Source organism: Natrix helvetica, assembly GCF_964273705.1.
Source record: "Natrix helvetica genome assembly, chromosome: 8".
Taxonomy (NCBI): Eukaryota; Metazoa; Chordata; class Lepidosauria; order Squamata; family Natricidae; genus Natrix; species Natrix helvetica.
The window spans coordinates 11790716-11815783 of NC_138559.1; the positions used below are offsets into that span (position 1 = coordinate 11790716).

The 25068-nt window shown below is 40.4% G+C and overlaps 1 protein-coding gene across 8 annotated transcripts in view; it reads right to left on the minus strand.

The window, feature by feature from the left end:
• EBF2 (EBF transcription factor 2) overlaps positions 1-25068 on the minus strand; it is a 258315-nt gene that overhangs the window by 42320 nt on the left and 190927 nt on the right. For all 8 annotated transcript variants that reach the window (XM_081960763.1, XM_081960768.1, XM_081960765.1 and 5 more), the window contains 2 exons: positions 13194-13311; positions 262-392 (listed from right to left, as the gene is read on the minus strand). In XM_081960763.1, coding sequence (XP_081816889.1) covers positions 262-392; positions 13194-13311 — 249 coding nt within the window. The remainder of the gene's footprint in view (positions 1-261; positions 393-13193; positions 13312-25068) is intronic.

The window sequence follows — 25068 nt, forward strand, 5'->3', positions numbered from 1 at the left end:
TTGTTTTTCATTGTTTGGAAGATGGTAATTAATCTGAATGAAAGAAAACATGGTCGTTTGCACCTACATAACATACGTAGACTAGACTCGAATTAAAGCAGAAAGAGAGCAATGGAGAACATTATGAAACTTTGTTCTCTGCGGATGCTACCGTTTGCCTTTTATTCTCTGAGAAATGACAAGTGCAATTTCAAAAGACTTTGATTGTTCAAGAACAATTGGGGGGGGGGAGAAATGCAACTAAGAAGCAAACATGCCTACCTCACTCCACACAAGCATGGTCCCAAATACGACTTGAAGCCCATCAAAAAAGTTGTCTCCTATAATGATCACCATGGCTCCACCGGTGGTCCAACCTTCGCTTGGACTAATAGCTTTGATGCACGGAGTGGCTAAAGAGAAAAGTCACAAGGAAAAAGAAAAGGAAGGGAGAATAGAGTTAGCTTTCGGATGAAGCTCCTGTGGAGACTTCTTACGATGGCTCGATGGCTCCCAATTTCTCAGCTATTTCTCCCCCACCCCTACATAACAGCAATGCAGCACAAGGCACCATGATACCTCTCACAGGAACTCTGGAAACACAAAATTAAGTTACAAATTATTAAATGTACATATTTAATAATACATGTATTGACAGCAGCAAGAATGGTGTTTGCACAATACTGGAAAAATGAAGATATAATGACAGATGAAAACATAATTAGAAAAATGCTAAACTGTGTGGAGATGCATAGGTTGACGTCAATAATAAAAGATAAGGAAGAAACAGAATATTTTTAACATGGGAGATGTTTTATCAATGGTTGGACAAAAGAGGTAGAAATTAGAGGAGGAAAGATTACTGAAATACATAAGTAAATGAAGTAAAAAAAATACTATAAAACAATATTTTGGTATTTTAACTATGGATATTAAAATTACTACTTTTATTATTAGTTTATTAATACTCTATATAAACAAATTTTGAGTCCCTTGGACTGCAAGGCCATCCAACCAGTCAATCCTAGAGGAGATCAGCCCTGACTGCTCTTTAGAAGGCCAGATCCTGAAGAGGAAACTCAAATACTTTGGCCATCTAAGGAGAAGGAAGGACTCCCTGGAGAAGAGCCTCATGCTGGGAACCATTGAGGGCAAAAGGAGAAGGGGGCGACAGAGAATGAGGTGGCCGGGTGGAGTCACTGAAGCAATTGGTGTGAGCTGAAATGGACTCCAGAAGATAGTAGAGGACAGGAAGGCCTGGAGGAATGCTGCCCATGAGGTCACAATGGGTCAGACACCACTTCACAACTAACAACAACAACAACAATAAACAAATTGATCCAGGCAGTACACTGTTTATTAAGCACCTATGTAATTTTAAAGAAGAAGAAAAAATGTATAAACAAAAATCATTTTAAAAGTTACAAATTATTAAACACCCACACTCACAACTCATGAGATCACCCAATCTCATGAGCTTCCTATATAGTCATGGATTGCAATTCATGAGACTTTAGGTAAGAATGCCAAAATCGTACACTATATGGCGACCCATTTCAACCATTTAGAGTCATTTTCATCCTCATTAGTGGTTGTCTGTATTGCACACTCAGTTTATCCTGGGCCCCTGAAGAGACTGCAGAGCTTTCTCTTCCTGGAAGATCTCAGCCAAGAAGATCAGTCAAAAATGAGCTTGTTCAAGTTTGTTAGCCAAAGGCAGAGAGAAAGGATGAAATGAGTGCCTAAAACAGATGCTGAAAAGACCTTTTTCACCCCATACTCTCTTGTTTCTGGATAATTTTGGAAAAAATTCTTTTGCCTTTCAGTGAGTGTTCATCTTCTAGGCTGTCAAGCATTTAGGACAATTCACATGAGAATTTTCATTCGGTTTCTATGGTTCCCCACCTCCTGCCTTTCTTCTCCAGTCTGGGAACTGAAGTTTGGGGAAATACTGAAGATTCACAGTATGCGTTTTGCAGCCTCTCTGGAATTAAGATGCTGGCTTAACACACAAAGGGAAAGCAAGATTTCCTCCATCGTATTTACTGAAAGGACCGCAAATGACTGGGTTCATATAACACATTAAACCACAACGAAACAAAATAGTGTTCTATGTAGCCAGGGAGAAAGAAGTCAGGTAAATTGGGATGATAAATGATGGTTATGATTTCCTGCATTTAGTTCCTGTGAGAGCTTGAGGTGAGGTATCTGGGAAGGATTCATGGAATTTGGCCCTCAATGAAATCACTATGAAGCAAGTGATGGTGAAGGCAACAATGATAATGATGAGTGGGAGGGAGGGAGGAGAGAGAGGGAGAGGGAGAGAGGGAGAGAGGGAGAGGAAGAGCGAGAGAGAGAGAGGGGGAGAGCGAGAGAGAGAGGGGGAGGGAGAGAGACCCAAAGTCTTGCATTAAATTCCCTGCAACTAGGAACTAGATGGTGGACTCACGAGTCTAAATTCTGCGCCTGAATCATTACATGGCACCTGTTCTGCAAAATAGCAATAGCACTTAGCAATAGCACAGCAAATAGTAACAGAGTTGGAAGGGATCTTGGAGGTCATCTCGTCCAACCCCCTGCTCAAGCAGACCTGTACTAGGGATTCGAACCACCAAACTGCCAACCTTTCTGATCGACAAGCTCAGCGTCTTAGCCACTGAGCCACCTAGTCACTTAGAACTTAGACTTATATGCTGCTTCACAGTGCTTTACAGCTCTCTCTAAGTGGTTTACAGAATCCATATATTGCCCCCAACAATCTCGGTCCTCATTTCACCCACCTTGGAAAGATGGAAGGCTGAGTTTACCTTGAGCCTGGTGGGACTTGAACTGCCAAATTGCAGGCAGCCGGTAATCAGCAGAAGTAGCCTGAAGTACTGCACTCTAACCACTGTGCCACCACGGCACTTAGACTTATATATTTGTATACAGCTTCACAGTGCTTTATAGCCCTCTGTAAGAGATTTACAAGGTCAGCCTATTGCCCCCAACAATCTCGTCCTCATTTTACTAACCTCGGAAAGATGGAAGAATGAGTTGAACCAGTGAGAATTGAACTGCCAAACTGCTGACAGCCGGCAGTCAGCAGAAGTAACTTGCAGTACTGCATCCTAACCACTGCACCACCACTGCGCTCTTGCATAAGTGTTGTCTTATCCAATTTTACAGGGAAGAAGGCGTTGAATGATTTGTAAATCATTCGAATTATTTGAAAGTGTAAAGTACAGTCAGTAAAGCATTTTAAATGTTACTTCAACCCTGGCAACTGTAAATTGCCTTGCATTCTCAGCCTCCTAGCTTAGGTTAGAGGTGACCAACCCAAAGCCTCAGGGCGTCATGTTGCTCCTGAAATCCTTCCCCATAATGGCTCCAGAGACCCTTAAAAGTTGCTCCAAGTTGTAATGTACAGAGAAATGATTAAGCATAATATGCAATGTTTCCTTTTCGTTCTGCTCTACCCATGATTTTTTCGAAGTGCAGCCACTCATTGCCAAGCATGGCTCATAGCTCCCCAAAAGTTATACAGATAATCCTCAATTTATGACCACAGTTGAGGCCAAAGTTACAATTGCTAAGCAGGACATTTGTTAATGAGTTTTGCCCCATTGTATGACCTTTCTGGCCACAGTTGTTAAGTAAATCACTACAGTGGTTAGGTTTAACCTGGTTAAAGGAATCTTGCTTTCCCGTTGATTTTGCATGTCATACATTTGCAAAAGGTGAGCACATGATTTTGGGGCAGTGTAACTAACATAACTAGGTGCCAGTGATCAAGTGTCTGAATTTGGACCACATAATCATGGGGACACGGCAACAGTTGTCATGTCACTTTTTTTTTCCATTGGAACTTCGAATGGCTGAAGTTCCATCCAGTTCCTAAATAAATGGTTGTAAGTTAAGGACTACCTGTACAGCTCTTTCCAGAGGGCATACGCTAGCCTTTTTTTTAATAAATGTTTTTCACAGACCAATTGTGTTGCAAAGGTTAGTGAGTTACAACCAGTAGTGGGATTCAGTCGGTTTGCACCGGTTTGAGCAAACCAGTTGTTAAATTACACAGAGAGAGAGAGAAACACACATACAAACACACACACACACATACAACACATACAGCATACACATACAACTATCAAAGTGGATCCTGGGTGCTGTGCTGCAATGGAGAAATGGACAATGGAGTGGCCGGCACAAGGGAAGGAGAAGGCCGCTTTCCCTCTTTCTTCTCCCTGCTCCTCCTCCTTCCCTCGTGCTGGCCGCTCTGCTTCCCATTTCTCCATTGCAGTGCCCAGGATCCACTTTGAAGGGGAAGGGATGCAATTTAACAACTGTTTTTTCAGGGTCAGGTTGGCTCACGCCTCTTATGACAGCCAAACTGGGTGAACCTGTTATTAAGTTATTTGAATCCCACTACGGGCTATAAGCTAGGAAACTGGCTTGATTTGGACTAAGCCAAAACTAGACCCTGCCTGAAGGAAAGAAGGAAACAAATCGGAAAAACAGTTGCAATGAAATATGAATACACTCAATGGTAAATCACATGTATTCTCTACAGAAATCCCCAAGGGTTTTGGGTAGCCAGAGTGAGAATTCCATCTGTGTCTCTGGAGAGTGGCTACCACTCATATCAGTCAGTACTTGATTAGATGCATCACTGAATCTTGAACTGGATTAAAGTAGCGATCAGCAAAAATAAAGGACTCCACCAAGAAGCGAATTGTGGTTGCGGTACTTGCCAATTCCATATAAAGCATTTACAGCAAATTCTTCTTTTTAGTTGCTTGCTCATTTCAAAAACAGGGGGCAAGTCCTCCTAAAGTGGATGATATGGAAACATCATGGAATAAATCATCGATCATAAATGCTTTCCTCAATGGAGAAAATAAAAATTCTAAAAAGAGAGAAGGCTAATAAAAGAGCAGCAATTTTTAGACATAGCTTGAAAGGAAGATTTCAGAAATAGGTTGAGATTCAGGAAAATAGAGGTCATTTCTGATACATTGTGTTTTCTTCAACAAAAAATTACATCCTAATATTTAGAATGACAGCTTAAACCACTCACTGCTCAGACTTCCATACTTTCCAAAAGCAGATTTTTTAAAAGGATAGTTTACTTTTACCTTCATATTTAGATTTGATTTTTAATTTTAAGAAACCAACCCTATATATCACTTTGAGAATCCCACCAGACTGAAAACAATAACTACTTTTAATAAAATGAAATGAATAAAATATTCATCCTTGGAACACATAAAATCAGTAAATAATCCAGTAAATAAATTATGAGCCTTGGCTCATAAGTCTTTCTAAAATTCTGTACCATGGGCTAAGGTCACCATTCAACCGGTTCTGACCAGTTCTGGCGAACCGGTAGAGGAAATTTTGAGTAGTTTGGAGAACTGCCAAATACCACCTCTGGCTGGCCTAGCCCCCATCTATTCACTGCCTCCCGAGTCCTAGCTGGTTGGCTGGGTCTTCTTTTGTTGCCCTGCACAGGAGAAAGGAGCTTAAAAGCAGGTTGGTGAGATGAGGAGGGGATGGAGATTTTGCAGTATCCTTCCCCCAGGAGTGGGGAGGGAATGGGGATTTTGCAGTAACCTTTCCCTGCCACGCCCACCAAGCCATGCCACCACGCCACGCTTACAGAATCAATAGTAAAAATTTGGCACCACTGCCACCACCCCAAACACTAAAAATAGTTTCTTCTGCCTCTGCTGTTAATAGCTTCACATTCTGTTAAATTGAAGAGACCAACAGAAGTTTGCATGGAAGTCAATCGTGGTGAGGAAAAAAAGTGCCTAGAAACTTCTTTTTTGTCTCCCAGGGTATAACAACTGAGAGTCATCCATGTTCCAATATCTCAGGGGTTGCCACAAAGAAGAGGGAGTCAAACTATTCTCCAAGGCACCTGAGGGTAGAACAAGAAGCAATGGGTGGGAACTAATCAAGGAGAGAAGCAACTTAGAACTTAGGAGAAACTTCCTGACAGTTAGAACAATTAATCAGTGGAACAGCTTGCCTCCAGAAGTTGTGAATGCCCCAACACTGGAAGTCTTTAAGAAGATGTTGGATAGCCATCTGTCTGAAATGGTATAGGGTTTCCTGCCTAGGCAGGGGGTTGGACTAGAAGACCTCCAAGGTCCCTTCCAACTCTACTATTGTATTGTATTGTATGTACAGTAAACGCAGAGAAATTCAACACAGATGCTTCTTTAAATAATATACAGTATAGATAAACTGTGGAATTTGCTGCATGAGATGCAATGATAGTCACCAAGTTAGAAAAAATCATGCAGGATCTTTCTATCAGTGGCTACAAGCCTTGAGGGAATCACAAGCAGCAGAGTTTAATTATTAGCTGCTAGGGAATGGCAATGGATGAGGCCTATACCCATCTTTGCTGTAGACCTCTTTTCACAACATGCTTATCTGGGACAATTAGGGACTTAATATGTTGTGATTAAATGACCCAGTTAGCCAATCCCCAAAGGAAGAAGTTAACCCCAAACAGGCTCAGTTATGCAAAGTGAAACCAATTCCACCTACTCAGTTGTCACATGAAGCATTTAAATCCTAGACTACTAAGAAAAACAGATGCAGAAGAAGAGTGGTTTGGAAAAGTAGATTAGATTAGATTAACAGAGTTGGAAGGGACCTTGTACATCATCTAGTCCAACCCCCATCCAAGCAGGAGACCTTACACCATTTCTGACAAATGGCAATCCAATGCCTTCTTGAAAGCCTCTAATGATGAAGCTCCCACAACTTCTGAAGGCTGTTCCATTGGTTAATTGTTCTCACTGTCAGAAAATTTCTCCTTATTTCTAGGTTGAATCTTTCCTTGTTCAGTTTCCATTCATTATTCCGTGTCTGGCCTTCAGGTGCTTTGGAAAATAGCTTGACACACACCCCCTCCTCTCTGTGGCAGCCCCATTGCTATCATGTCTCCCCTGGTCTTTCTCTTCACTAGACTAGCCATGCCCAGTTCCCCTAACTGTTCTTCATATGTTTTAGTCTCCAGTCCCCTAATCATCCTGGTTGCTCTTCTCTGCACTTTTTCTCTTGAGAAAAATACATATTTTCCTGTTTCCTTCGTTCTCCTTTTCTCTCCTTTTTTTCTTAGCATGCTCTTCCTCATGATTAAAAAATGGTTTTTTCTGTCTCTTTGAGTAGATTGCAAATTTATTTGTGTCATAATCTGATGGCTGCTCGAATTGTTTTGATTAAGCAGAAATATTTATTTTTCTTCCGGTGCTAAGTGTTGAAAACAAGAGTTTTACTGATGGCTTGAATATAGTGAAAATCCTCCCATTTCATCCCAATTTAACTCACGCTAAGCGCGCCTGGTTTTTATAAGATAGGGTAAAACCCCCACCTTGGTCCCCCCTCCCTTCCCATCCATTCAAGGCCTCTGGACTATACATCCCATCAAGATCCCAATATGGTTTTTCCAGTCCATAACCAAAGTCAATCCATCACTCGATTCCCAATGTTGACAAGGTCAAAGGTGGCAGGGAGGTTTGGCAGAGTTCCAAAAGTATAAGGCTCCTTTGAACAGCCAGTCAATCACATTCAATCAGTCAAGGAAAAAGTGGAAGGTTTCGTAGACTTAGAAGCTTGGGAGTATTCTTCTACCATTTCACTGCCCGCTGGGGGAGAATTAACACTGCTCTGAATTCTTCACTGATTCAATCATTTTTCTTCCAGTTCATTAATTCTGCTCTAGGTTGAGGCAGGGCACATTTTAACAGGAGGGGTGGAGGGGGAAATGCAACAAAACAAGACTAATGAAATAATAGACCAACTTGTCTCTTCCAGTAACGTCACAAAGCCTTCTCACTTTCACTCGCTACAGGGAACGGCCCAAAAGGGGCTTCTCTGGGCTTTTATTATTATTTTTTTAAAAGAAAAAAGTAAAAAAAGGAAGGCAAAAAAAAAACTGGTGCCAGAATGGGGCTTGGAGGGAGTGGAGGCGATTATCCAATTTGAAGCTTAGCAGATCCAGCGTTTTGTAATTGCCTGAAAATACAGCCTGCAGACGATGGACGATGCCTCGCTTAGCCAAACAAACGAAAATCAATTAGTGTCAGTTTCCCTTCTGCGCATTGTTATGTTTCGCGCCGTTTGTTTAAGCGAGTGGCTGACACTTTTTCATACACATCTTGCACGGGTCCCGTTTCTGTTTAACTAAGATGTCAATGTGGCTTGATTTGCTCGAAGATCAACTCCAGTCTCAGCTGAACTGAACGTCTGACGTTCCCTAGCAGAGTGTATGTAGCATGTCACCTCTTGGCACTTCCAAATTCAAGGAGTAAAAAAAAAAAGGGGGGAGGAGGGTGAGGAAGAGGAGAAAAGTCAGGGGCAACCCGAGCTTCTTTGGCACCATGGCTGCTGCAAATTCAGAGGCTATCGACCTGATCTGAAAGAAATATCTCCCTTAAGTGAGTAAGATAACAATCCAGCAGATGGAGTTAGCCACGGCCAATGAGCCAAATTCTTTCTGCCGAAGTGCCCAACTGAATGCAAAAACAGATTGCAAAGTGGAAGGAGAGAAAGAACTGGGTCACTTGTGAATACATCTCCACCACTACTGGGCAATTATGAACTTGTCACTAGGGAACTGGGTCAGGGATGCAATTTTATTTCCTTGACCCTCCAATGCCCAGAATTGAACTACCGTAGCAGTAGTCTGCAGAAAGGTTGCAATTTTCTTTTGATTGGATAGAGATACCACCTTATTCCAGTCTTTTCCAGGGATGACTCACACCCAGGATGGCACTTCTTTACCCTCTACCATCGGGAAGGAGATATACAGAAGCATAGCCAGCCGCACAAACAGGCTGAAGAACGGTTTCTATCTGTGGGCTGTTGGAGACCTGAATGTGGAGTAACATCATAACTACATAGTGCGATGGACATGCAGAGGCGGCGCAATGTGGAACATGTTCGCACCGGTGTAATAGGACTGGGGGGAGGGTTGTTATTATGATTTATTGGGTTAGGGATTTTCTGTCTTCACTGTACATATGCTGCGCGCTGAAAAATAAATAATTCTAATTCTAACATTGTCCAATATCACAGACACAAAAACTGGATTCAGATATTAATGCTGTGATTTTCCTTATTTTCGCAATGCTGTGATTTTCATTATTTTTACAAAGTCCTGGTATAATGGATAAATTATCCCATTCCAGATTACAAAGATGTATGTGCCCTTGTGCTATACTTGCCTTGTTTTGCTCATCTTCCTTAGTTTACACGAGAGGAAACCATGCTGATTTTAGACAAGAACTGACTTTTCTGATAGGTCAGAGCAAGTGGGGGCTTCCAGGTCACCTCTAACTTCACTGTCAAATTTCACGTCGACGTGGTAACATTTAGGTAGTGAGATACAAACTCAAACAGAGCTCACATAGTTTTAACAGCAAAAGAAAACCTCTCTCTACAAAGCAGATTTTTTTCCCTGTCCTCTCCATTCATATTGTAAACATTTGCCTGTCTTGATTGATACAATTATGGTGGTAATACAAGGGGACATACAAACCAGGGGTGAAATCAACTTACCTTTGCTACCAGTTCAGTAGCAATGTGAGCATGTACATGCCACCTCTGCACATGCGCAGGACCTTCCGCACATGTGCATAGTGTCAAAAACGGACGTGATGACGTCCGGGTGGGTGGGCAGAGCCTGATACCAAGCGTGCCTACAAAGGTAAGCAAACAGCAAGGGGGGGAATCCACTGGGCCATGGAATTTAGATTAGCTAGAAAGCAAGAAATCCTGCTTTCTAGCTAATATAAATCACACTTCACAACTGATTGTTGAAAATACCAGTTTGGATGAACCGGTATTTTTACTACCGGTTCGGGCGAACTGGTAGCATTTTTTTTACTACCGGTTCGGGCAAACCAGTCTGAAACGGTAGCATTTCACCCATGATACAAACACTGAGCTTGTTATTCTAAGCCATCACGCAGGTGGATTTGGGCTTAACACAGTGTGGAAGTCAGTCATTTCAATTTGCAAATCATAATGTAGGACCTCACACCAACCATAAACATAGTCTATTCAACAGATCATGCTTTATTAAGGATGTGTGGATTTAGATAGTTTTCTAAATCATGGTTTATAGTTTAGCATCACATGTAAAGTAGGCTGATATGGCTTGTTTAACAAATCTATGGTCTGGCCTATGGAATGCAACCAACTCTCCAAGCAAATTTTGTCGCAGGACTCAGGAAAGAGCAAAGAAGCTCAGATTAACATGCGCTTCTCAGTTGGTACCAGATTGCAACCCGGGGGTTGGGGATCCCTGCTCTAAAGGAAGCCCTGTGGCCCATTTCCAAACATATAAGATGTGAGATGAGACCAAACGTGATTGACAGAATGAAAGATGGAGAGAAAGGAGGATGTCTGCTCAGACTCAGTTTCGAACAATAGAATATGAGTCAATCTCATATTCGAACAATAGAATATGAGAATCAGACTCAATATATTGAGTCTGATTCTCAATCAATCAGAATAGAGCTGGAAGGGATCTTGGAGGTCTTCTAGTCCAACCCCCTGCTCAAGCAGGAGACCCTATACCATTTCAGACAAGTGACTGTCCAGTCTCTCCTTAAAAACCTCCAGTGATGAAGCATATGGCAGAAACGTATAGCTGCAGTTTGTCAATCTTGCCAGGCATAGAATAGAATATAGGTAAAGAAGGAATCCATCCATATGGAAGGGTCTACACTCCTGGTCCCACATGATGAGAACTAAGTCCAGGACTGGAGACCAAGCAAGTGGTAAAGAATAGGAACTGGGTCAGCTGTGATCCTTGGGATTGGTTTTGAGTGCCTGCCTTTGGCTTGTCCTGCTCAAGTGCCTGCATTGTCAGTCTTCTCAAGTAAACAAGATAGGAAGCCTGACTAGATGAATTCATTCTACTTGATTGTGAGGCTGCTGTAAGGGGTCCAAATAGCATCCTCAATAAAATAAGAGTTTGAGGCTAGAGACTCCTCAAAACTCCAATGTATTAGAAAAGCCATGTTGGTTTCTACCAACCATGACATTAACAAAATCTCGCAAACCTGACAGTGCATACTTCCTGCTGCCACTTTTAACTGCTTTATCCACTAGGGTGGGTCTCTTCCTAAGTTTCTTCCTCTGACTTCTAAGCCACTGGGGGCTCCTGCCTCTCTTGTCTGGTTGTTTCCTAGGCAGCTTCTCTTTCCTTCATTCCCCAAGGTCATCCACCCAGTCCATTACAAACACGGAGCCATTTATTTCTCTATTTCTGTTCAAGAGACACAAAACTTCAACTTTCCTAAATATGGTTGTGGGCTGCCAAAAATGACTCGGAGGTCCATGAGACTAGGCCCTGATATCAAATAAATTATAACAGTGTTCTATTTTATTAAAAAGTAGATAATTGGCCAAAATAAAATGGTGGGGGAAATAATTCTGATTTGCAATAACTATTTTTGTTTACATACAGTATTTTTTTCTGGGTATATTTTTTAATTCAGTAGAAACTGTTTTACTAATATATGAAAAAGCTTTGACGTTGTGGCCCTCTGACTACTGAACTGGCCCTCCTATGTGACAAGATGAAGCTCAAGTTAGTATGAGTCCCTTTTTGGGAGAGGGGGCGGTTTAGAAATGTGAATAAATAAATAAATAAATAATAATAATAATAATAATAATAATAATAATAATAATAATAATAATAATAATAATAATAATAATGAACAAAGAATCATGAAAGATTAAAGAATTAAGAATTAGAAAGGTTTAATGATAAACAATGATAGCTAGTCATAATAATACTGTACAGTATGTCCAGAAGATAACAGGTAAGGTAAAAGGTCAATTCTGATTAGAAAAGCTGGAAATGAGGGATGATTAGAAAGAAATTTGGAAGTCATCTTCAGACATTTAAAAGTTTGTTGCAAAGATGATGAACTACATTTGATTTATGCTGAGCCATGGTATCCTTCCCAAGATGATATTTCCATAACTTTCCACATTTCCAGACAGAAAGCCCATCCATATCTTTGTCTTAGCCACCCCTTGACAAGGCTGTAGTTTTCTGATATGTGCTTAAACAGAACCATTACTTTCAAATTAGAAAACAAGATGCTATAAATTGAGAGAATTTCCTGATGGGGTCGAGTTTTTGGCATGACTCAAACTGCCTTGGACATTTGGTACATTGCACACATAGGCTTGATGATGCCTTCTAGAGATTGCAGCTACACATTTCCTTTATCAATAAAATGATGGACCCTATAACTTGGGAATCCTTAAAGATAGATTTCAGGAAAATCAAGCTTCTCAAAGGGTAGTTCTAGCGTATACCTAGTGTTGGATATACAGTGGTACACAAGTTGTTACTCAACTGCTTTGAACCTCATAGAACTTATTGATTATTTGGTAGTGGATGTACAAGCTAGAAGTCTGTGTCAGTTGCCTTGTGACTCACAATATTATTCCTTATGGGAAAAATGTGTTTGATGCTCATTTTTGATACTCATCGCACCTCCCAGAACCAATCAATGATGAGTACTGAGGTACCACTGTATATCTGAAGTTGACATACAAATATGTCCACCAATTAATACTTCTACACTATTCTTTATGTCCTTAAAATGTCATGCATTCCAGTCAAACATAAAAATAGTGCCCACTAAGAACATTTGTTTGAATGTATGCCCATCGCTCTCATGACCAGGAGGACTAATAAGGCACTTTTGATAAGAAAGAAGGAAAGAAATGTATTCAAATGTCCTCTCAAAGGACATCCTTGGAACAACTGCGAAAAACAAATATAGGAACGTGCAACTTGTCCTATTTTGGCATTTGGGAGGACTTGGCAAGTGACTAGCCAAAAATAATCCACAAGACCAGGAGAGAAACTCAATTCAATTTGATTTCACTGATCTTAAAAATGTATTCAAATTAATCGCAATTAAACTGATTATTTTCCAGTTATATTTGTAAATAATTTCTTCCTTCCTACCTCTTGATTAAAATTACAACTCGGCATCAGGTTTTGGAAGACTTTTGGAAAAGCTTTATCCTGGAGGAATCCAGGTGTGTAAAAACATTGGGATGGATGTTTGTGGTTAAAACTCATGCCACCAGACATATCATTTTGCATTCTTTTGAAGGTAGCCTATCTTGGATGACTTCTTCCACCATCATCCTGAAGATCAGCGAAGTAAACTTACCTTCTGAAGGATCAAGTCTCCTTGCTCTTCGCCCATGTTTTGAGTTGTTGTGAACAAACATATTGTCTGATACTGCCAGGACATGCCCGTCGACATTCACTGTTGTTGATAACACAACCTGGATGTAAAAAAAAGCAAAAAAGAGAAAGGCAGGTAAATTACCTCTCCATGATCCATGTTTCATTACCTAGCCAAATTTAAGCTCACATTCTTGTTTTGTAAAAGTAAATCCAGTCCTTATAGAGATTAATCTATTAAATGGGATGGAAAATAGCTTTTCTATCTTGATTGCCATAGTAATAGCAATGTGTACTTGCCCAAGTGAAATGAATCAACAGTTCAATTTTGACAACTGAATTGATTCAGTGTGGATTATCCATTCAAACAACCAAATAAATGCGATTTGATCTAGTTCGTCAGTTAAAAATAAGGTCCGTAAAAGTCCAATTTGATCACCAAATCCATTTGAAACAGACCTGATTTAATTCAATATGCCAGACCAGTTTTAGCACAAAGAGGTGAGTTGATTTATAAACCAAATATTCAAACTGAATCTTCACCTAAAACAACTAAGCCCGTATTAAAATCACATCCTAAGGACATTAACGACATTGTCATGCTTTGATGCAACAGACTGTAGGTAGATGTTCCTACGTTTCTTATCAGACAATGTCTCCGACTTTCTTTTGAAAAGCTGTGAATAGGTAGAAAGGGAAGATCCCAGTGTGAGGCAGTGGTAAAGACGGTCAAATAGTATCAGGCATACTCATATTCAAATCACCCTCAGCCTTCAAGAGCAGAGTTGGTGTTTATGGGGGAAAAAGAAGAGAAAGGATTTCTCAATCTGTCACTATGAGCTCCTGGTGGAAAGATGGTACACAAACACAACAAATGCATGACGTCTCATGTGCGTATAAGGTACATGCCAATCATTTTACCCCAAACGTTCAGATAAAATGGTGATAAAATGTTGACTGAATTAAATAAATGGTCACCCTTCTCTAGTCTCCAGTAATTCAAGTGAGTCTTCCTGGAGCAAATTTACTGAACATTACCATGTATTATCTATGTCTTGTCTGAGATGAAACTTATGGAATTTTGGAACTGTCCGTCCCAATGATATTTAACTGCCATCGCCACTATCTTTAAGGATTGAACAAAACCATCCATTCTACTTTGCTTTCTTTCTCTTCCTCCTCCTCCTTAGATGGATATGGTCATTTCTTTATTCAACGTTGCTTCCCTAACTGGCTTCTACAAACAATGCCATTCAAAGGAAGAGGAATGGAGACAGCTGAAAGGAAAACAGCCCTTGTGTCAGAAAGCTGTAATGGTTTGTGGATGTGATCAGAACACTCTTCTGAGAGATGCACTACTTAAAGACAGAATGGAAACCGCTCAAAGACAGGATGAAGCCAAGGCACCGATTTCCCTGCTGGGCTAACACGGTAGTTACATTTCCTGTCTTTCCCACTCCTGCTGTCTGATGGGATAGGTTTGAAATTGCAAGTTAAGGGGGAAGGCAGGGTTGGATGAATTGGCTTCTCAATAGAGCAGGTACTGTCCCTGATTTCCCAAAGATGCTTTTTCAAAAGGCAACGGGATTTTGTTTTTTTTCCTTGAAAGCCTTTTGCTTCTCCTCCAGGAAGCTTCTTCAGCTCTCTTGGATGAGAAGTGAAACGCTTTCAAGGGAAAACAAAGTCCCGTTGCCTTTTGAAAAAGCACCTTTTGGAACAACCTGGAAGACTGAGAATCTCCATAGACCAGGGGTGTCCAAACTTGGGAACTTTAAGACTTGTGGACTTCAACTCCCAGAATTCCCCAGCCAGCCATGCTGGCTGGGGAATTCTGGGAGTTGAAGTTCACAAGTCTTAAAGTTCCCAAGTTTGGACACCCCTGCCATAGACATTTGTCCCTGATTTTATTCTCTTATTTTGCTGACACCTGGTGGAATGACCGAAGAAAGAATGTCAGTGGTTTTCTTGCCCAAAGTTTTATCCTTCCTTTGTGTTTTATTGAGCGATTTGTTTTCTTTTTTGCATACTTCACTCTTGTGCTCTTTTCTAATCACACTAAATAAAGTGCTTTGAATAAAATAATCCATATATTTTTTTCTGTTTGAGACAAAGGTATTGCTTCTTTTAAAAATCTGAAAGTTGAAGATGCTTTTAGGATTGGTGATGGGACTGTGTCTTTCTCCACACTTCTAATCCCACCTTAGTGGGCTGGCTAATTTTGGGTGAGCCATTCTCTTTCAGTCCATGATGTCAAACTCGGGTGACAAGCTAGTTGGTCATTTCCTATTGCAATCAAATGGACCAAAATTTGGTTGATCAAAAAAAAAAGTGAACCCTGAACTTGCATGAATTTGCTAGGAAGGTGTGGGGGGGGGGGGGGGAAGAGAAACTGCCTTACTGGGAAATATGCAGGAAAAAAATATTTCCACAAAAGTGTCTTGCATACAAAATAATAATAATATCACGGCTAGACAGTGGGAGACTGTGAGGAAGGAAGGAAGGAAGGAAGGAAGGAAGGAAGGAAGGAAGGAAGGAAGGAAGGAAGGAAGGAAGGAAGGAAGGAAGGAAGGAAGGAAGAAAGAAAGTGTCCAAGTTGGTGCCCATCATTACATCTTCCTGTAGTGAGTTCCACAGGCTAACTGCTTCCTTTTAATCTCTGTTTTCCATCATTCATCTCCCCTTCATCTGACCTGAATATCCTCTCATTCAGAAACACTGGTTGTTTCTAGGTGTCTAATTGAAGCATCTTGTGTGTAACCCATCATAGAATATTAAAGAGACAAAAGAGGCATGAGGGAGTCAACACTTGTAAAGGAAAGGAGACGGGTGGTTAAGAAAATATGAAATATAAATAAATAAAACTTGCAGCCTGCTTTGACAACATATGAATATCCTAGAAATAAAACAAAAGCTCCATTTCCAAGTTAAGAGGAGGCAAGACAAAACTGCAAAAACCAGGAAGCTGGATGAATAAAGAAAATATTGGAAACATCCTCAGATTCAGGGAAACAACTTGCACATTATAGTTGTGAGCTTTAGTTCATGTCTGTGACAACAGAGGGAGGAGAAAGTAGGACTGGAGTCTAGGAGCGAATGACAGAGATAAAAGAATAAGAACTTCACAAGGTGCAAGGAAGATTGCCTTAATCCTAGATATCCCACTGTAAAAGAGTCTTCAACAGCTGATAAATTATTTCCTTTCTTTTCTCCTCCTTTTCTTTGGAGGGAGAAGAGATCAGGGCAGGGAAACAGCTTTTCCTTTCTAGACCATTTTTGTGCTGACTGAACAAATGCATACTCTTTCCTGCTCTCTCTCTCTCTCTCTCTCTCTCCCTCCTCAATAGGAGTTTAATTCATTCCAAAAGGCACTTGTCATACTTTACATTAAGGGTGCCTTTGCATTCCTGCCCCAAAACGTGTTGCTTTTGTGTGCCAAAAAGTTTTCGTCATTTGACAGTCTAGGTGGAGTTGGGACCTTGTTCCAAAGTGAACAGTTCCCCCATGACACGTGAGATCTCCAGCAGATGAAGTTCATTATTTCCCTTTAAACAATGGAAATAAATTTTAATCTCTCGCTGGCCAGCCCAGGCCACACTACGGCAACCAGGGAATAAGGCTGAATTATTCCAGTGTCTGAAATATTTACGAGAGGATTTTAAATTGTAACCAAATGTAAACTGAAGAGTGGGTTGTTGCACCTTCATATAACAGACACAAATCTAACCGCCAACAGACAAAACACTGCCTTCTAAACTTCCATGGGGATCGAGATAAATAGCCAATCACGTAACATGTTAATATATTTTACATCCAGATTAAAAATGTGTACACTGTGAAGTTTAATTCATAAGAAGCAGAGGAGGAGGGAATTCAGAAATCTCAATGATTCGGCATCAAGGAAGATATAATGGGAGGCATATTTCATATTTTATCTTAGGTAGAATTTAGTTTCCAATATGGAAGATAGGTTTAGTAGATGTCCTAATTCTTCGGGTTATATTAAGGAAGGATTTCCTTCCCCAGTCTGGAAGTCACATTTAATCCAGAATGTAGCACTATAAATATTTATATATGAAACTATTTATTATGGCTGCCCAACTCACACATGGTGACTATGATGTAGGCAGGACTAAGGTCCAAACCCAGTGAAGAGGCAGTAAGATCCAACAAAATTCACTCCTTTATTTGGTGTTACCTAATGGACAGACTCTTGCCAAACCAAAGTCACAACTTTCTAACCTACTAGATATATCCTGAGAGATTCTAAGGTCCGGTTACCCTCAACCAGGGGTGGGCTGCTATGGGTTCACCCAGGTTCAGGAGAACCCATAGCTAACATTATGGCCCAAAACCTCCAAATCCCATCTCTGGCTGGCCCCACCCTGCCCCTCCCAGGAGTATCCACACGGTCTGTTTTGGATGTGAGGTAAGTGCAGGGCCACGCAGAGGCTCTTGGAGGGGGGAAAATGGGCCTCCTGAAAATTCTGGAAGGCTGGAAACAGGCTCGTGTCTGGCCTCTGGAGGACCTCTGGAGCCTGGGGGAGACAGTTTTCACCCTCCCAGAGAATTGAGGAAAGCCTCCGGAGCCTGGGGAAGGTGAAACCCCCCCCCCTGGTGCAGGAGGCCAACTAGGCTACATCCACCATGGCCATTCCCAACCAGCAACTGGGCAGAGAACCCATTGCTGAAATTTTTGAAGCCCACTACTGCCCTCAACCGCTCCCCTCCCTCCATCATCCAGTTCTGGATTGCCCCAGTCTCTTAATCTCGATCTTTTTCTGGGAAGGCTCTGGATCTCTTTCTGAAGGTCCAGCGAAATGCTCCCCCTCCTGGCAGGTGCAGGAAATCAGGAATCAGGGTAAAGTTTAAAAGTACCGCGAGTGCACTCCATGCAACCTTTACTTGAGAATCTGATCTACTAATGGTCAAGGCTAATGAGTGCCAGATAAGAGTTCACGGACTTTAAGGGGAGCTGGACTTAGGTCTCTTTTGGTGGTGTATGAATTTGAGACTTAGGATGCGTTGGACCAGCCTGGTCATCTCCTACATCTCCTCTGCTGCTGCAGGTGCTTATTCCATTACAACTACTCAGTATCTGTTGTTTAAGGGCTGCTCTGGTTATTAATCTGCTGCTGCACACAGTTCAAAATATTGATGATGACACTTATATTCTGAAGAATGTAGTCTCCAGATACTTTGGCAATGGCCTTCTCAAACAGGCTGCTCATTCTTTTAAGATCTGATTAGCATTCCCTACTCCGTGTCTCAAGAGTGGTGGAGGAAGAACCTTCTTGAGGTCTACATGGTGATAATCCATGCCATGATGGATCATCTAGGATGGCTCTTTGCCATCATTTATCACTGGCTTTTTGCCAGTGTAGAGATTAGTTTTTGTGCAAAATGCTTCCAGGTTTTTGGCCGAAAGAAGACAGCTACTAGTAATGAACAATGTTCCTGAACTATGCTTTTGATATTAGGCCAAGAACCACAAATTAGGCCAAGAACCACCTCTGGATTAAGGGCCATAGATTGCTGAGTGTTGGATGTTAAGGAATTTCCCACTAATTATGGCTACAACATACCTTATTCATGAAATCCAGAAACCTTTGGGTGGGAAATTTTGGAAATGGGATGGTAGAAGAATCTTAGATCCGATCTAGCAAGGCAGCTCCATTTGCAAAGGACCTGGTTTTTTATTTCCTTTCACTATGATGCATTGTCACCATAATTAGAGGTGCCTTAACACTGTGGATTGCAATGGTTATTTAATCCATGCACACTCCTACTGAATCATTTGCTGAACAGAAAGCATTGCTGAACGTATGTTATATATTGAATAATTGAAAGTGCTTAGGTGTGTGTGTGTGTGTGTGTGTGTGTGTGTTTAAAGGAAGCAGACATTCTTCCATAGTCTCCAGCTCCCAAGACCTCCCCTTCCACCAGCCAACAGCTTTCCCCCAGTGAGTATTTCCTAGGTCATGGAGGGTGACCCTTTCCATCTGGAATCAATCAGTCAACTCCTGACAACTTCCTGAAACACCTCATTCCATTTCCTGTTCTCTCCCCCCTTCTCATCACCCCCCCCAGTTAGCTCCACTCTTCAAAACTATAGGCCACAGCAGCTTAATGTTAGAGGGTCAGCCACAGTGAGACTCCAAAACACTACACAAGAAAACCTTTGACCTTCAGAAATCTTTACATCTTAGCTAAACAAATCAAGGTCAATATTTCTTACCATTACCTTGTTAACCATTTAGATACTTTCTCCTTCCCTTTTAAAAAAAAATCAGACACTTCGAATGGCTTATCCGTCAAGACCACTGGTCCATCCAGGATCATAAAGTGTGACATGTCTTTGCTTCCTATAAAGGCCTTTGAGGCTGGTGAGGCCAATTGGCATGAAAACCCCAGAGATGTAGGCCTCTTTGGGTAGTTTTGTTACCTTAGTTACTCAAGCTAACAGAGAAGATGCTTACTGATAACAAGCATTGCCATGATGAGGGTTTGTTGACCACAATATTCTCTCTAGCTTCCTAGATATCAGTTCTGGTACATGTAGTCAAGAATAAGTCACTGAAAACATATTATACCCTTGCATTCACATGCATTATTTTCTTGGCATTTTCAACTTTCCCAAACTTCTCGCTTATGTCTAGAGATTCTCAATCATCCAGGTCATGGTTGTCCCAAATGTGCTTTTTCAAGAGGCAATTGGACTTTTTTTGTTCTTCCTTAAAGATATTTTGCTCCTTACCCAAGAAGTTTCTTCAGTTCTTAAATGAGAAGGGAAATGTTTTCAAAACAAAGAAAGTCCAGTTGCCTCTTCAAAAAGCACCTTTGGGATGTCTTTCCTATGTTTCATTGCGACCTTCCATAGCAAACGGAGTACCTCCTCTTCTCCATCATCGGTATGTCTTTTCAATGACTGCATCCCTTCCAGCAGAGCTTAGCCTTATTGTGGATGAAAATGTCAGGGTATCCATGGCAGCCTAAAATAATATTTTATCCCTCCCCATATCTACCTTAAATAAAGTGAATTAATTAAAAAAAGGATTTTAAAATCTAGAAATTCCAACAGAATGCTTCATTTTTAAAGACACTGATATCCTAAATGAAATAGAGGCATTCTCATGTGAGTTGCTGCAGCAATTTGAGCTCACTGAACTCTAGTTTGGTAATCTAGTTTGGGCAATTTCACAAGACTCCAGCAGCCTATATAATATTTAAGATGCCTGGGTCGCTGGGCAAAATTGTGTGATACTGCCTGAGGCCTGAGAAAGCTGCCAACGCATGTCCAGCACATGCCCAAAGGCCCAATCTATGGAAGTGTGCATATTTATACCTTCAAAACGGAGGCCTTGTATCAAATGAGACCGTTGGTCCATTTCACTCATCAATTTTGCCTGGAGGCAGCTTTCTGGTCCTCATAACTGGATAATCTTATTATTGACCGGGGGACATTCTGCATGCACCATAACTAGACCAACTTATATCCCCTCCTTAGATTAAAGTAACCAGAATTTCATTTTAAATTCAACAGTTCCAAGCATGCCACACCCAACTTTCCCCTGACATTCCCCAATTTTACAGAAGTCTTCTCCTTGTGTAAAAGAAAAGCCAGTCTTTTTCTTTTTCTTCTCGTGTTGCTGAAATGTTTCTTTCGAATTTCTCCTGGTTTTGAACTTAGCAATGAACATTGGGGGTTATCTTTTTTAAAAAATAAAAAACTTTCTGATTTTTAATAGGGAACATCAGCAAGAATCATCATAGGCTCAAGGGAGCCTTTATTTTATATATTATATTGGAAACAGCACACAAAAATTCATATATTAAGCAAATTGCTTGTGAGAATACAGGCAGACTTTCTTTAAAAAATACATTTCATGGAATGGAATAATATGAAGGTCACCATATCCCTGCCTGTCTTCCTAATAATCTCACTAAGGCACTTGGGAAAGAAGAACATATTATTTCCTTTTCTTGCAATAATGCCATATTGCAATAGCGTTCCATATTATAACTTTTCTCAAACATTGGCTTAATTAACGAAATACTTTTTTTTCCTTTCTTTTAAATTTCAGAGCAACATATTCTGCCAGATCTGGAGAGCTTCTCAGTTGCAGAAATCACTCTTCTGTTTTGAGTTGGTCCAGATCATTCACTAATTTAATTTGAACCCAACTAGCTGAATTTTTGGATGGATGGATGATAAGCAATAGCCCCAGTATTCTAAAACTATTTCCTTAACAAATGGACATATCCTAAGAGAAGATACCTTCTTGCTTGTGCTAAGTGCATCAAAATTGGTGCAATTGATTTGTTCCCTGCTATAACGTAAAACAAGAGATCTTTAAATCTTTCACCAGAAACAATACTTTGAGCAAATTTCTGGGGTTTTTCTTCATTTGCTATATCTGGGGAGCAAAAACAATCTACTTTTCTGGAATGGCCTTGATATTTCCCATCTTTTCTGTGGGAGATGGTAAATTTTTATCTTCTTTGGAATAATATTAAATCAAGGGATTTTAGAAAAAGTAGGGGGGGGAACCATGTAGCTAAAAGAGTTGCTGTTTCATTGCCATTCAGAAATAAAACCCAACCAGGATAGGGACTTGAGCTGAAATCATTGTACTATACCAGTGTTGGTGAACCTTTTCAGTATTGAGTGCCGAAATGGGAGCGCACGAGTGCGTACGCGTGTCAGAAACACGAAGAACAGGCGCCCGGCGTGCATGCGCACACCAGGAAGATGATATGCTGGTTTCCAGCACATGCATCTGTGCCAGTCACCTGGTCTTCTGGTTTCTGGTGCACATGTGTGCATGAAGACCAGCTAGCTGGTGCATATGCATGCGCTGGAACCTGAAAGAGCAATGGCCCCCACAGGTTCACCATCACTGTACTGTAGAGGACATCAGAAGAGAGAAAGACAATTCCTCTTTCATCTGGGAAAAATTGGTCAACTTATTCTCCTCATTCTGAATGAGAAAGTTTGCATACAACTCTACTTCCAAAAGAGGAGGTAAAATCATCCAACATCTGGAAGCAATATAAAATGCCCAATGTACATTCTTCTTTATAGCTGTACAGTTACACTAATGTGATTTTCTACTTGAGCTAAAGTGATATATATTCAATGTAAGTAGGAGAAAAATGACCCATAGCAATCTTCCTTTCTGCTCCCCCTCTCCCTTTTTTCCCCGGCAAGTTTCCCAGAGATATTAGTAAGGATTCTGCTGTTAGGTGAAAGAGATAAAATAAAGGATAAATCGCCTTTATGAGTGTGCACAGATTAGTTAATAAGGATTAGCTCATCTTTAACACTATTCATTTGGAGGACATACTATGGGTGAGGTTAAATCATGGTCAAAAGAGAATGGAATTCAAAGGCCTGACTAGATGTAATTCCAGTTCCTCCCAAATCTGAAAGTAGTAATTTATTAATTGTGGACAACATTCAGTAACAATTATGATAAAAGGAAATTATTGGCTCATGTAAAAAAAAAATGAGGTGCTGTTAGATTTTGGAAAGCCCGTGATCAAGATGGACTTTGATAGAACCTGATGGACATTAGGTTCATTTCAAATTCTGATGGCACTTTGCTTCATCCCCACATCACAGAATCCAGATATCCTTAAAAATATTTTGAATGTGGGAGTTTTTCTTTTCATGTTTTCAACTGCCAATTAGTATTTTAGTCCTTGTTGAAACAAATTTGCACATCCTGGAAGACATGTCTACAAAATATCTGCCTTTGTAATACATTCTGAATTATGAACTAATGACATGTAAGCCTTATGCATGTAGGATCTCAGCCAATGTTGTGGATTATTCCCTGTATGTAAGAGCTAAAACTAGGGACACAGTTCAATTCATCATTACCGTTGCAGTTCTAATCATTCTCATAGATACTAGCTTCTTTCACTCAAATATTTCATTATTCTAGATTGAGTAGGCAGTTAAAGCAGGGATATCAAACTTTTTTGGGAGTTGAGAGTTCCTCTTTGTTTTCTATGTACTACAATCCTCTCTCGACTTTTTTCCTTCCAACACCAGATCCTTACACTATAAAGTTAAATATGAATTTCCAAGTACTAGGATAGCAAGAAATATACTGTATCTGTGACACAGTTGTCTCATCTAGGTCTTCTCATCCCTCCAACTGTTAATAATAATAATAATATATTTATTTCTTAGCCGCACCCTCTCCCGAAGGACTCGGGGCGGCGTACAATGAAACATATGAAATAAATATGTGGACAAAACAAACATATAACAGAGAGATATACCGAGACACACACAAGGAGGAGGTCGGCTGATAAATAAAAACAATTAAAATACAGTATTTAAAAACCCCTAGATAATTAAATATAATTAAAATACCCAGTTAAAAACCCGTCAGGAGCGATATGGTTAGATCAAAGTTGAGCCAGGCCAGCTGCTTGGAATAGGTGGGTCTTACGATGGGTGGGTCTTAAGAATATTCAGGTTTACATATTTATGCTACCTGTGAATACATTGTGGGATTCTTTCTCCAGAATCTATTAAGCTTTCTGAATTATAAGATTTATTCACAGCCATGATATGTGCTGTGAAAGGGGGAAAGCTGTGCTTCTTCATATATGTCATTCTTTTTCATGGACACAAATTGTCCTTTCAGAGAATGCTATAAAGAACCATGGCAAAAACTCTGATCTAAAATGATATAGCCAAGTCCTGGTATGATTGATATGACATTCCAGGACTTGGGTCCAACTCAGCTTTGTCAAAAATTCATTTGGTCCAGATCCAACTAAATTATGTCCTAGGACTTGGGGAATGCAATGGCATGGCAAAAGTACAATGTTCATTATAGTAGTTTTTTGGGAGGGAAAAATGGACCAGGTTTAAGAGGTTAAGAGTATAACATAGTCTCTTGACCTCTTGAAGAATCTCATGAGTGAGGAGTGATGCTGTGATATTCTTAGAAGAGACAAGAAAATATCTGGAAAGTAAAAGATCTTCAGATGATTTTTCCCCCTAATTTAATCCCTTAAAAACCAAAATCTCTGAAAAATAAATGGAACTCATGCCTTAGGAATGCAATCATTTTGTCACAAATTTGGGTAAACTCAGAATGCTGGAAATTGTATAAAGCTCATAGGCTGTGGTTTGCTCATCCCAATATAAATATTTAAAATTTGGTTCAAAAGAGTATTTTTTTTCCTTCTTACTTCATTTAGCAATAAAGGTTATTCCATGTTCTGGCTCCTATTAAGTTCTGGGTCAAAGGCTGAACATTTTTGACTTTTCTAAAATTTGTTTACAAATTGATTTCACTTTCAGCAATTTCCTATCTGACTGCTGAGATGTATGCAAAGCAGATGGGCTCAAGGACTGAAACGAGATGATGTAGATCCTTGGCCAAAGCAAAGCAGTTGGGGATGGAGTAAGTATATTGAGGGGAAAAAACTAAGAAATCAATCCAAATATCCCAATGCAAGAAAGTGGGAACATCTTTGGAATAAATAGCCTCTAAATAAGGGAGTGTGAAATGTGAAACTCTTCAGATATTGTCTATGGAGAATCTCAATCATCCAGGTCATGGGTCTCCCAAAGGTCCTTTTTTCTACTGGACTTATTTTTCTTTGAAGACATTATGCTTCTCATCCAGTAAGAGCTGAAGAAGCTTCTTGGATGGGAAGCAAAATGTCTTCTAGGAAAAACAAAGACCAGTTGCCTTTTGAAAAAGCACCTTTGGGACAACCATGAACCTGGATGGTCAAAAGTCTCCATAGACAACTTGTAAGGTAGGTTAACATGAAGCAGAGGCTTAATACAACTATTTCTCCCAAAATAGTAGTAATTGCCAAACATC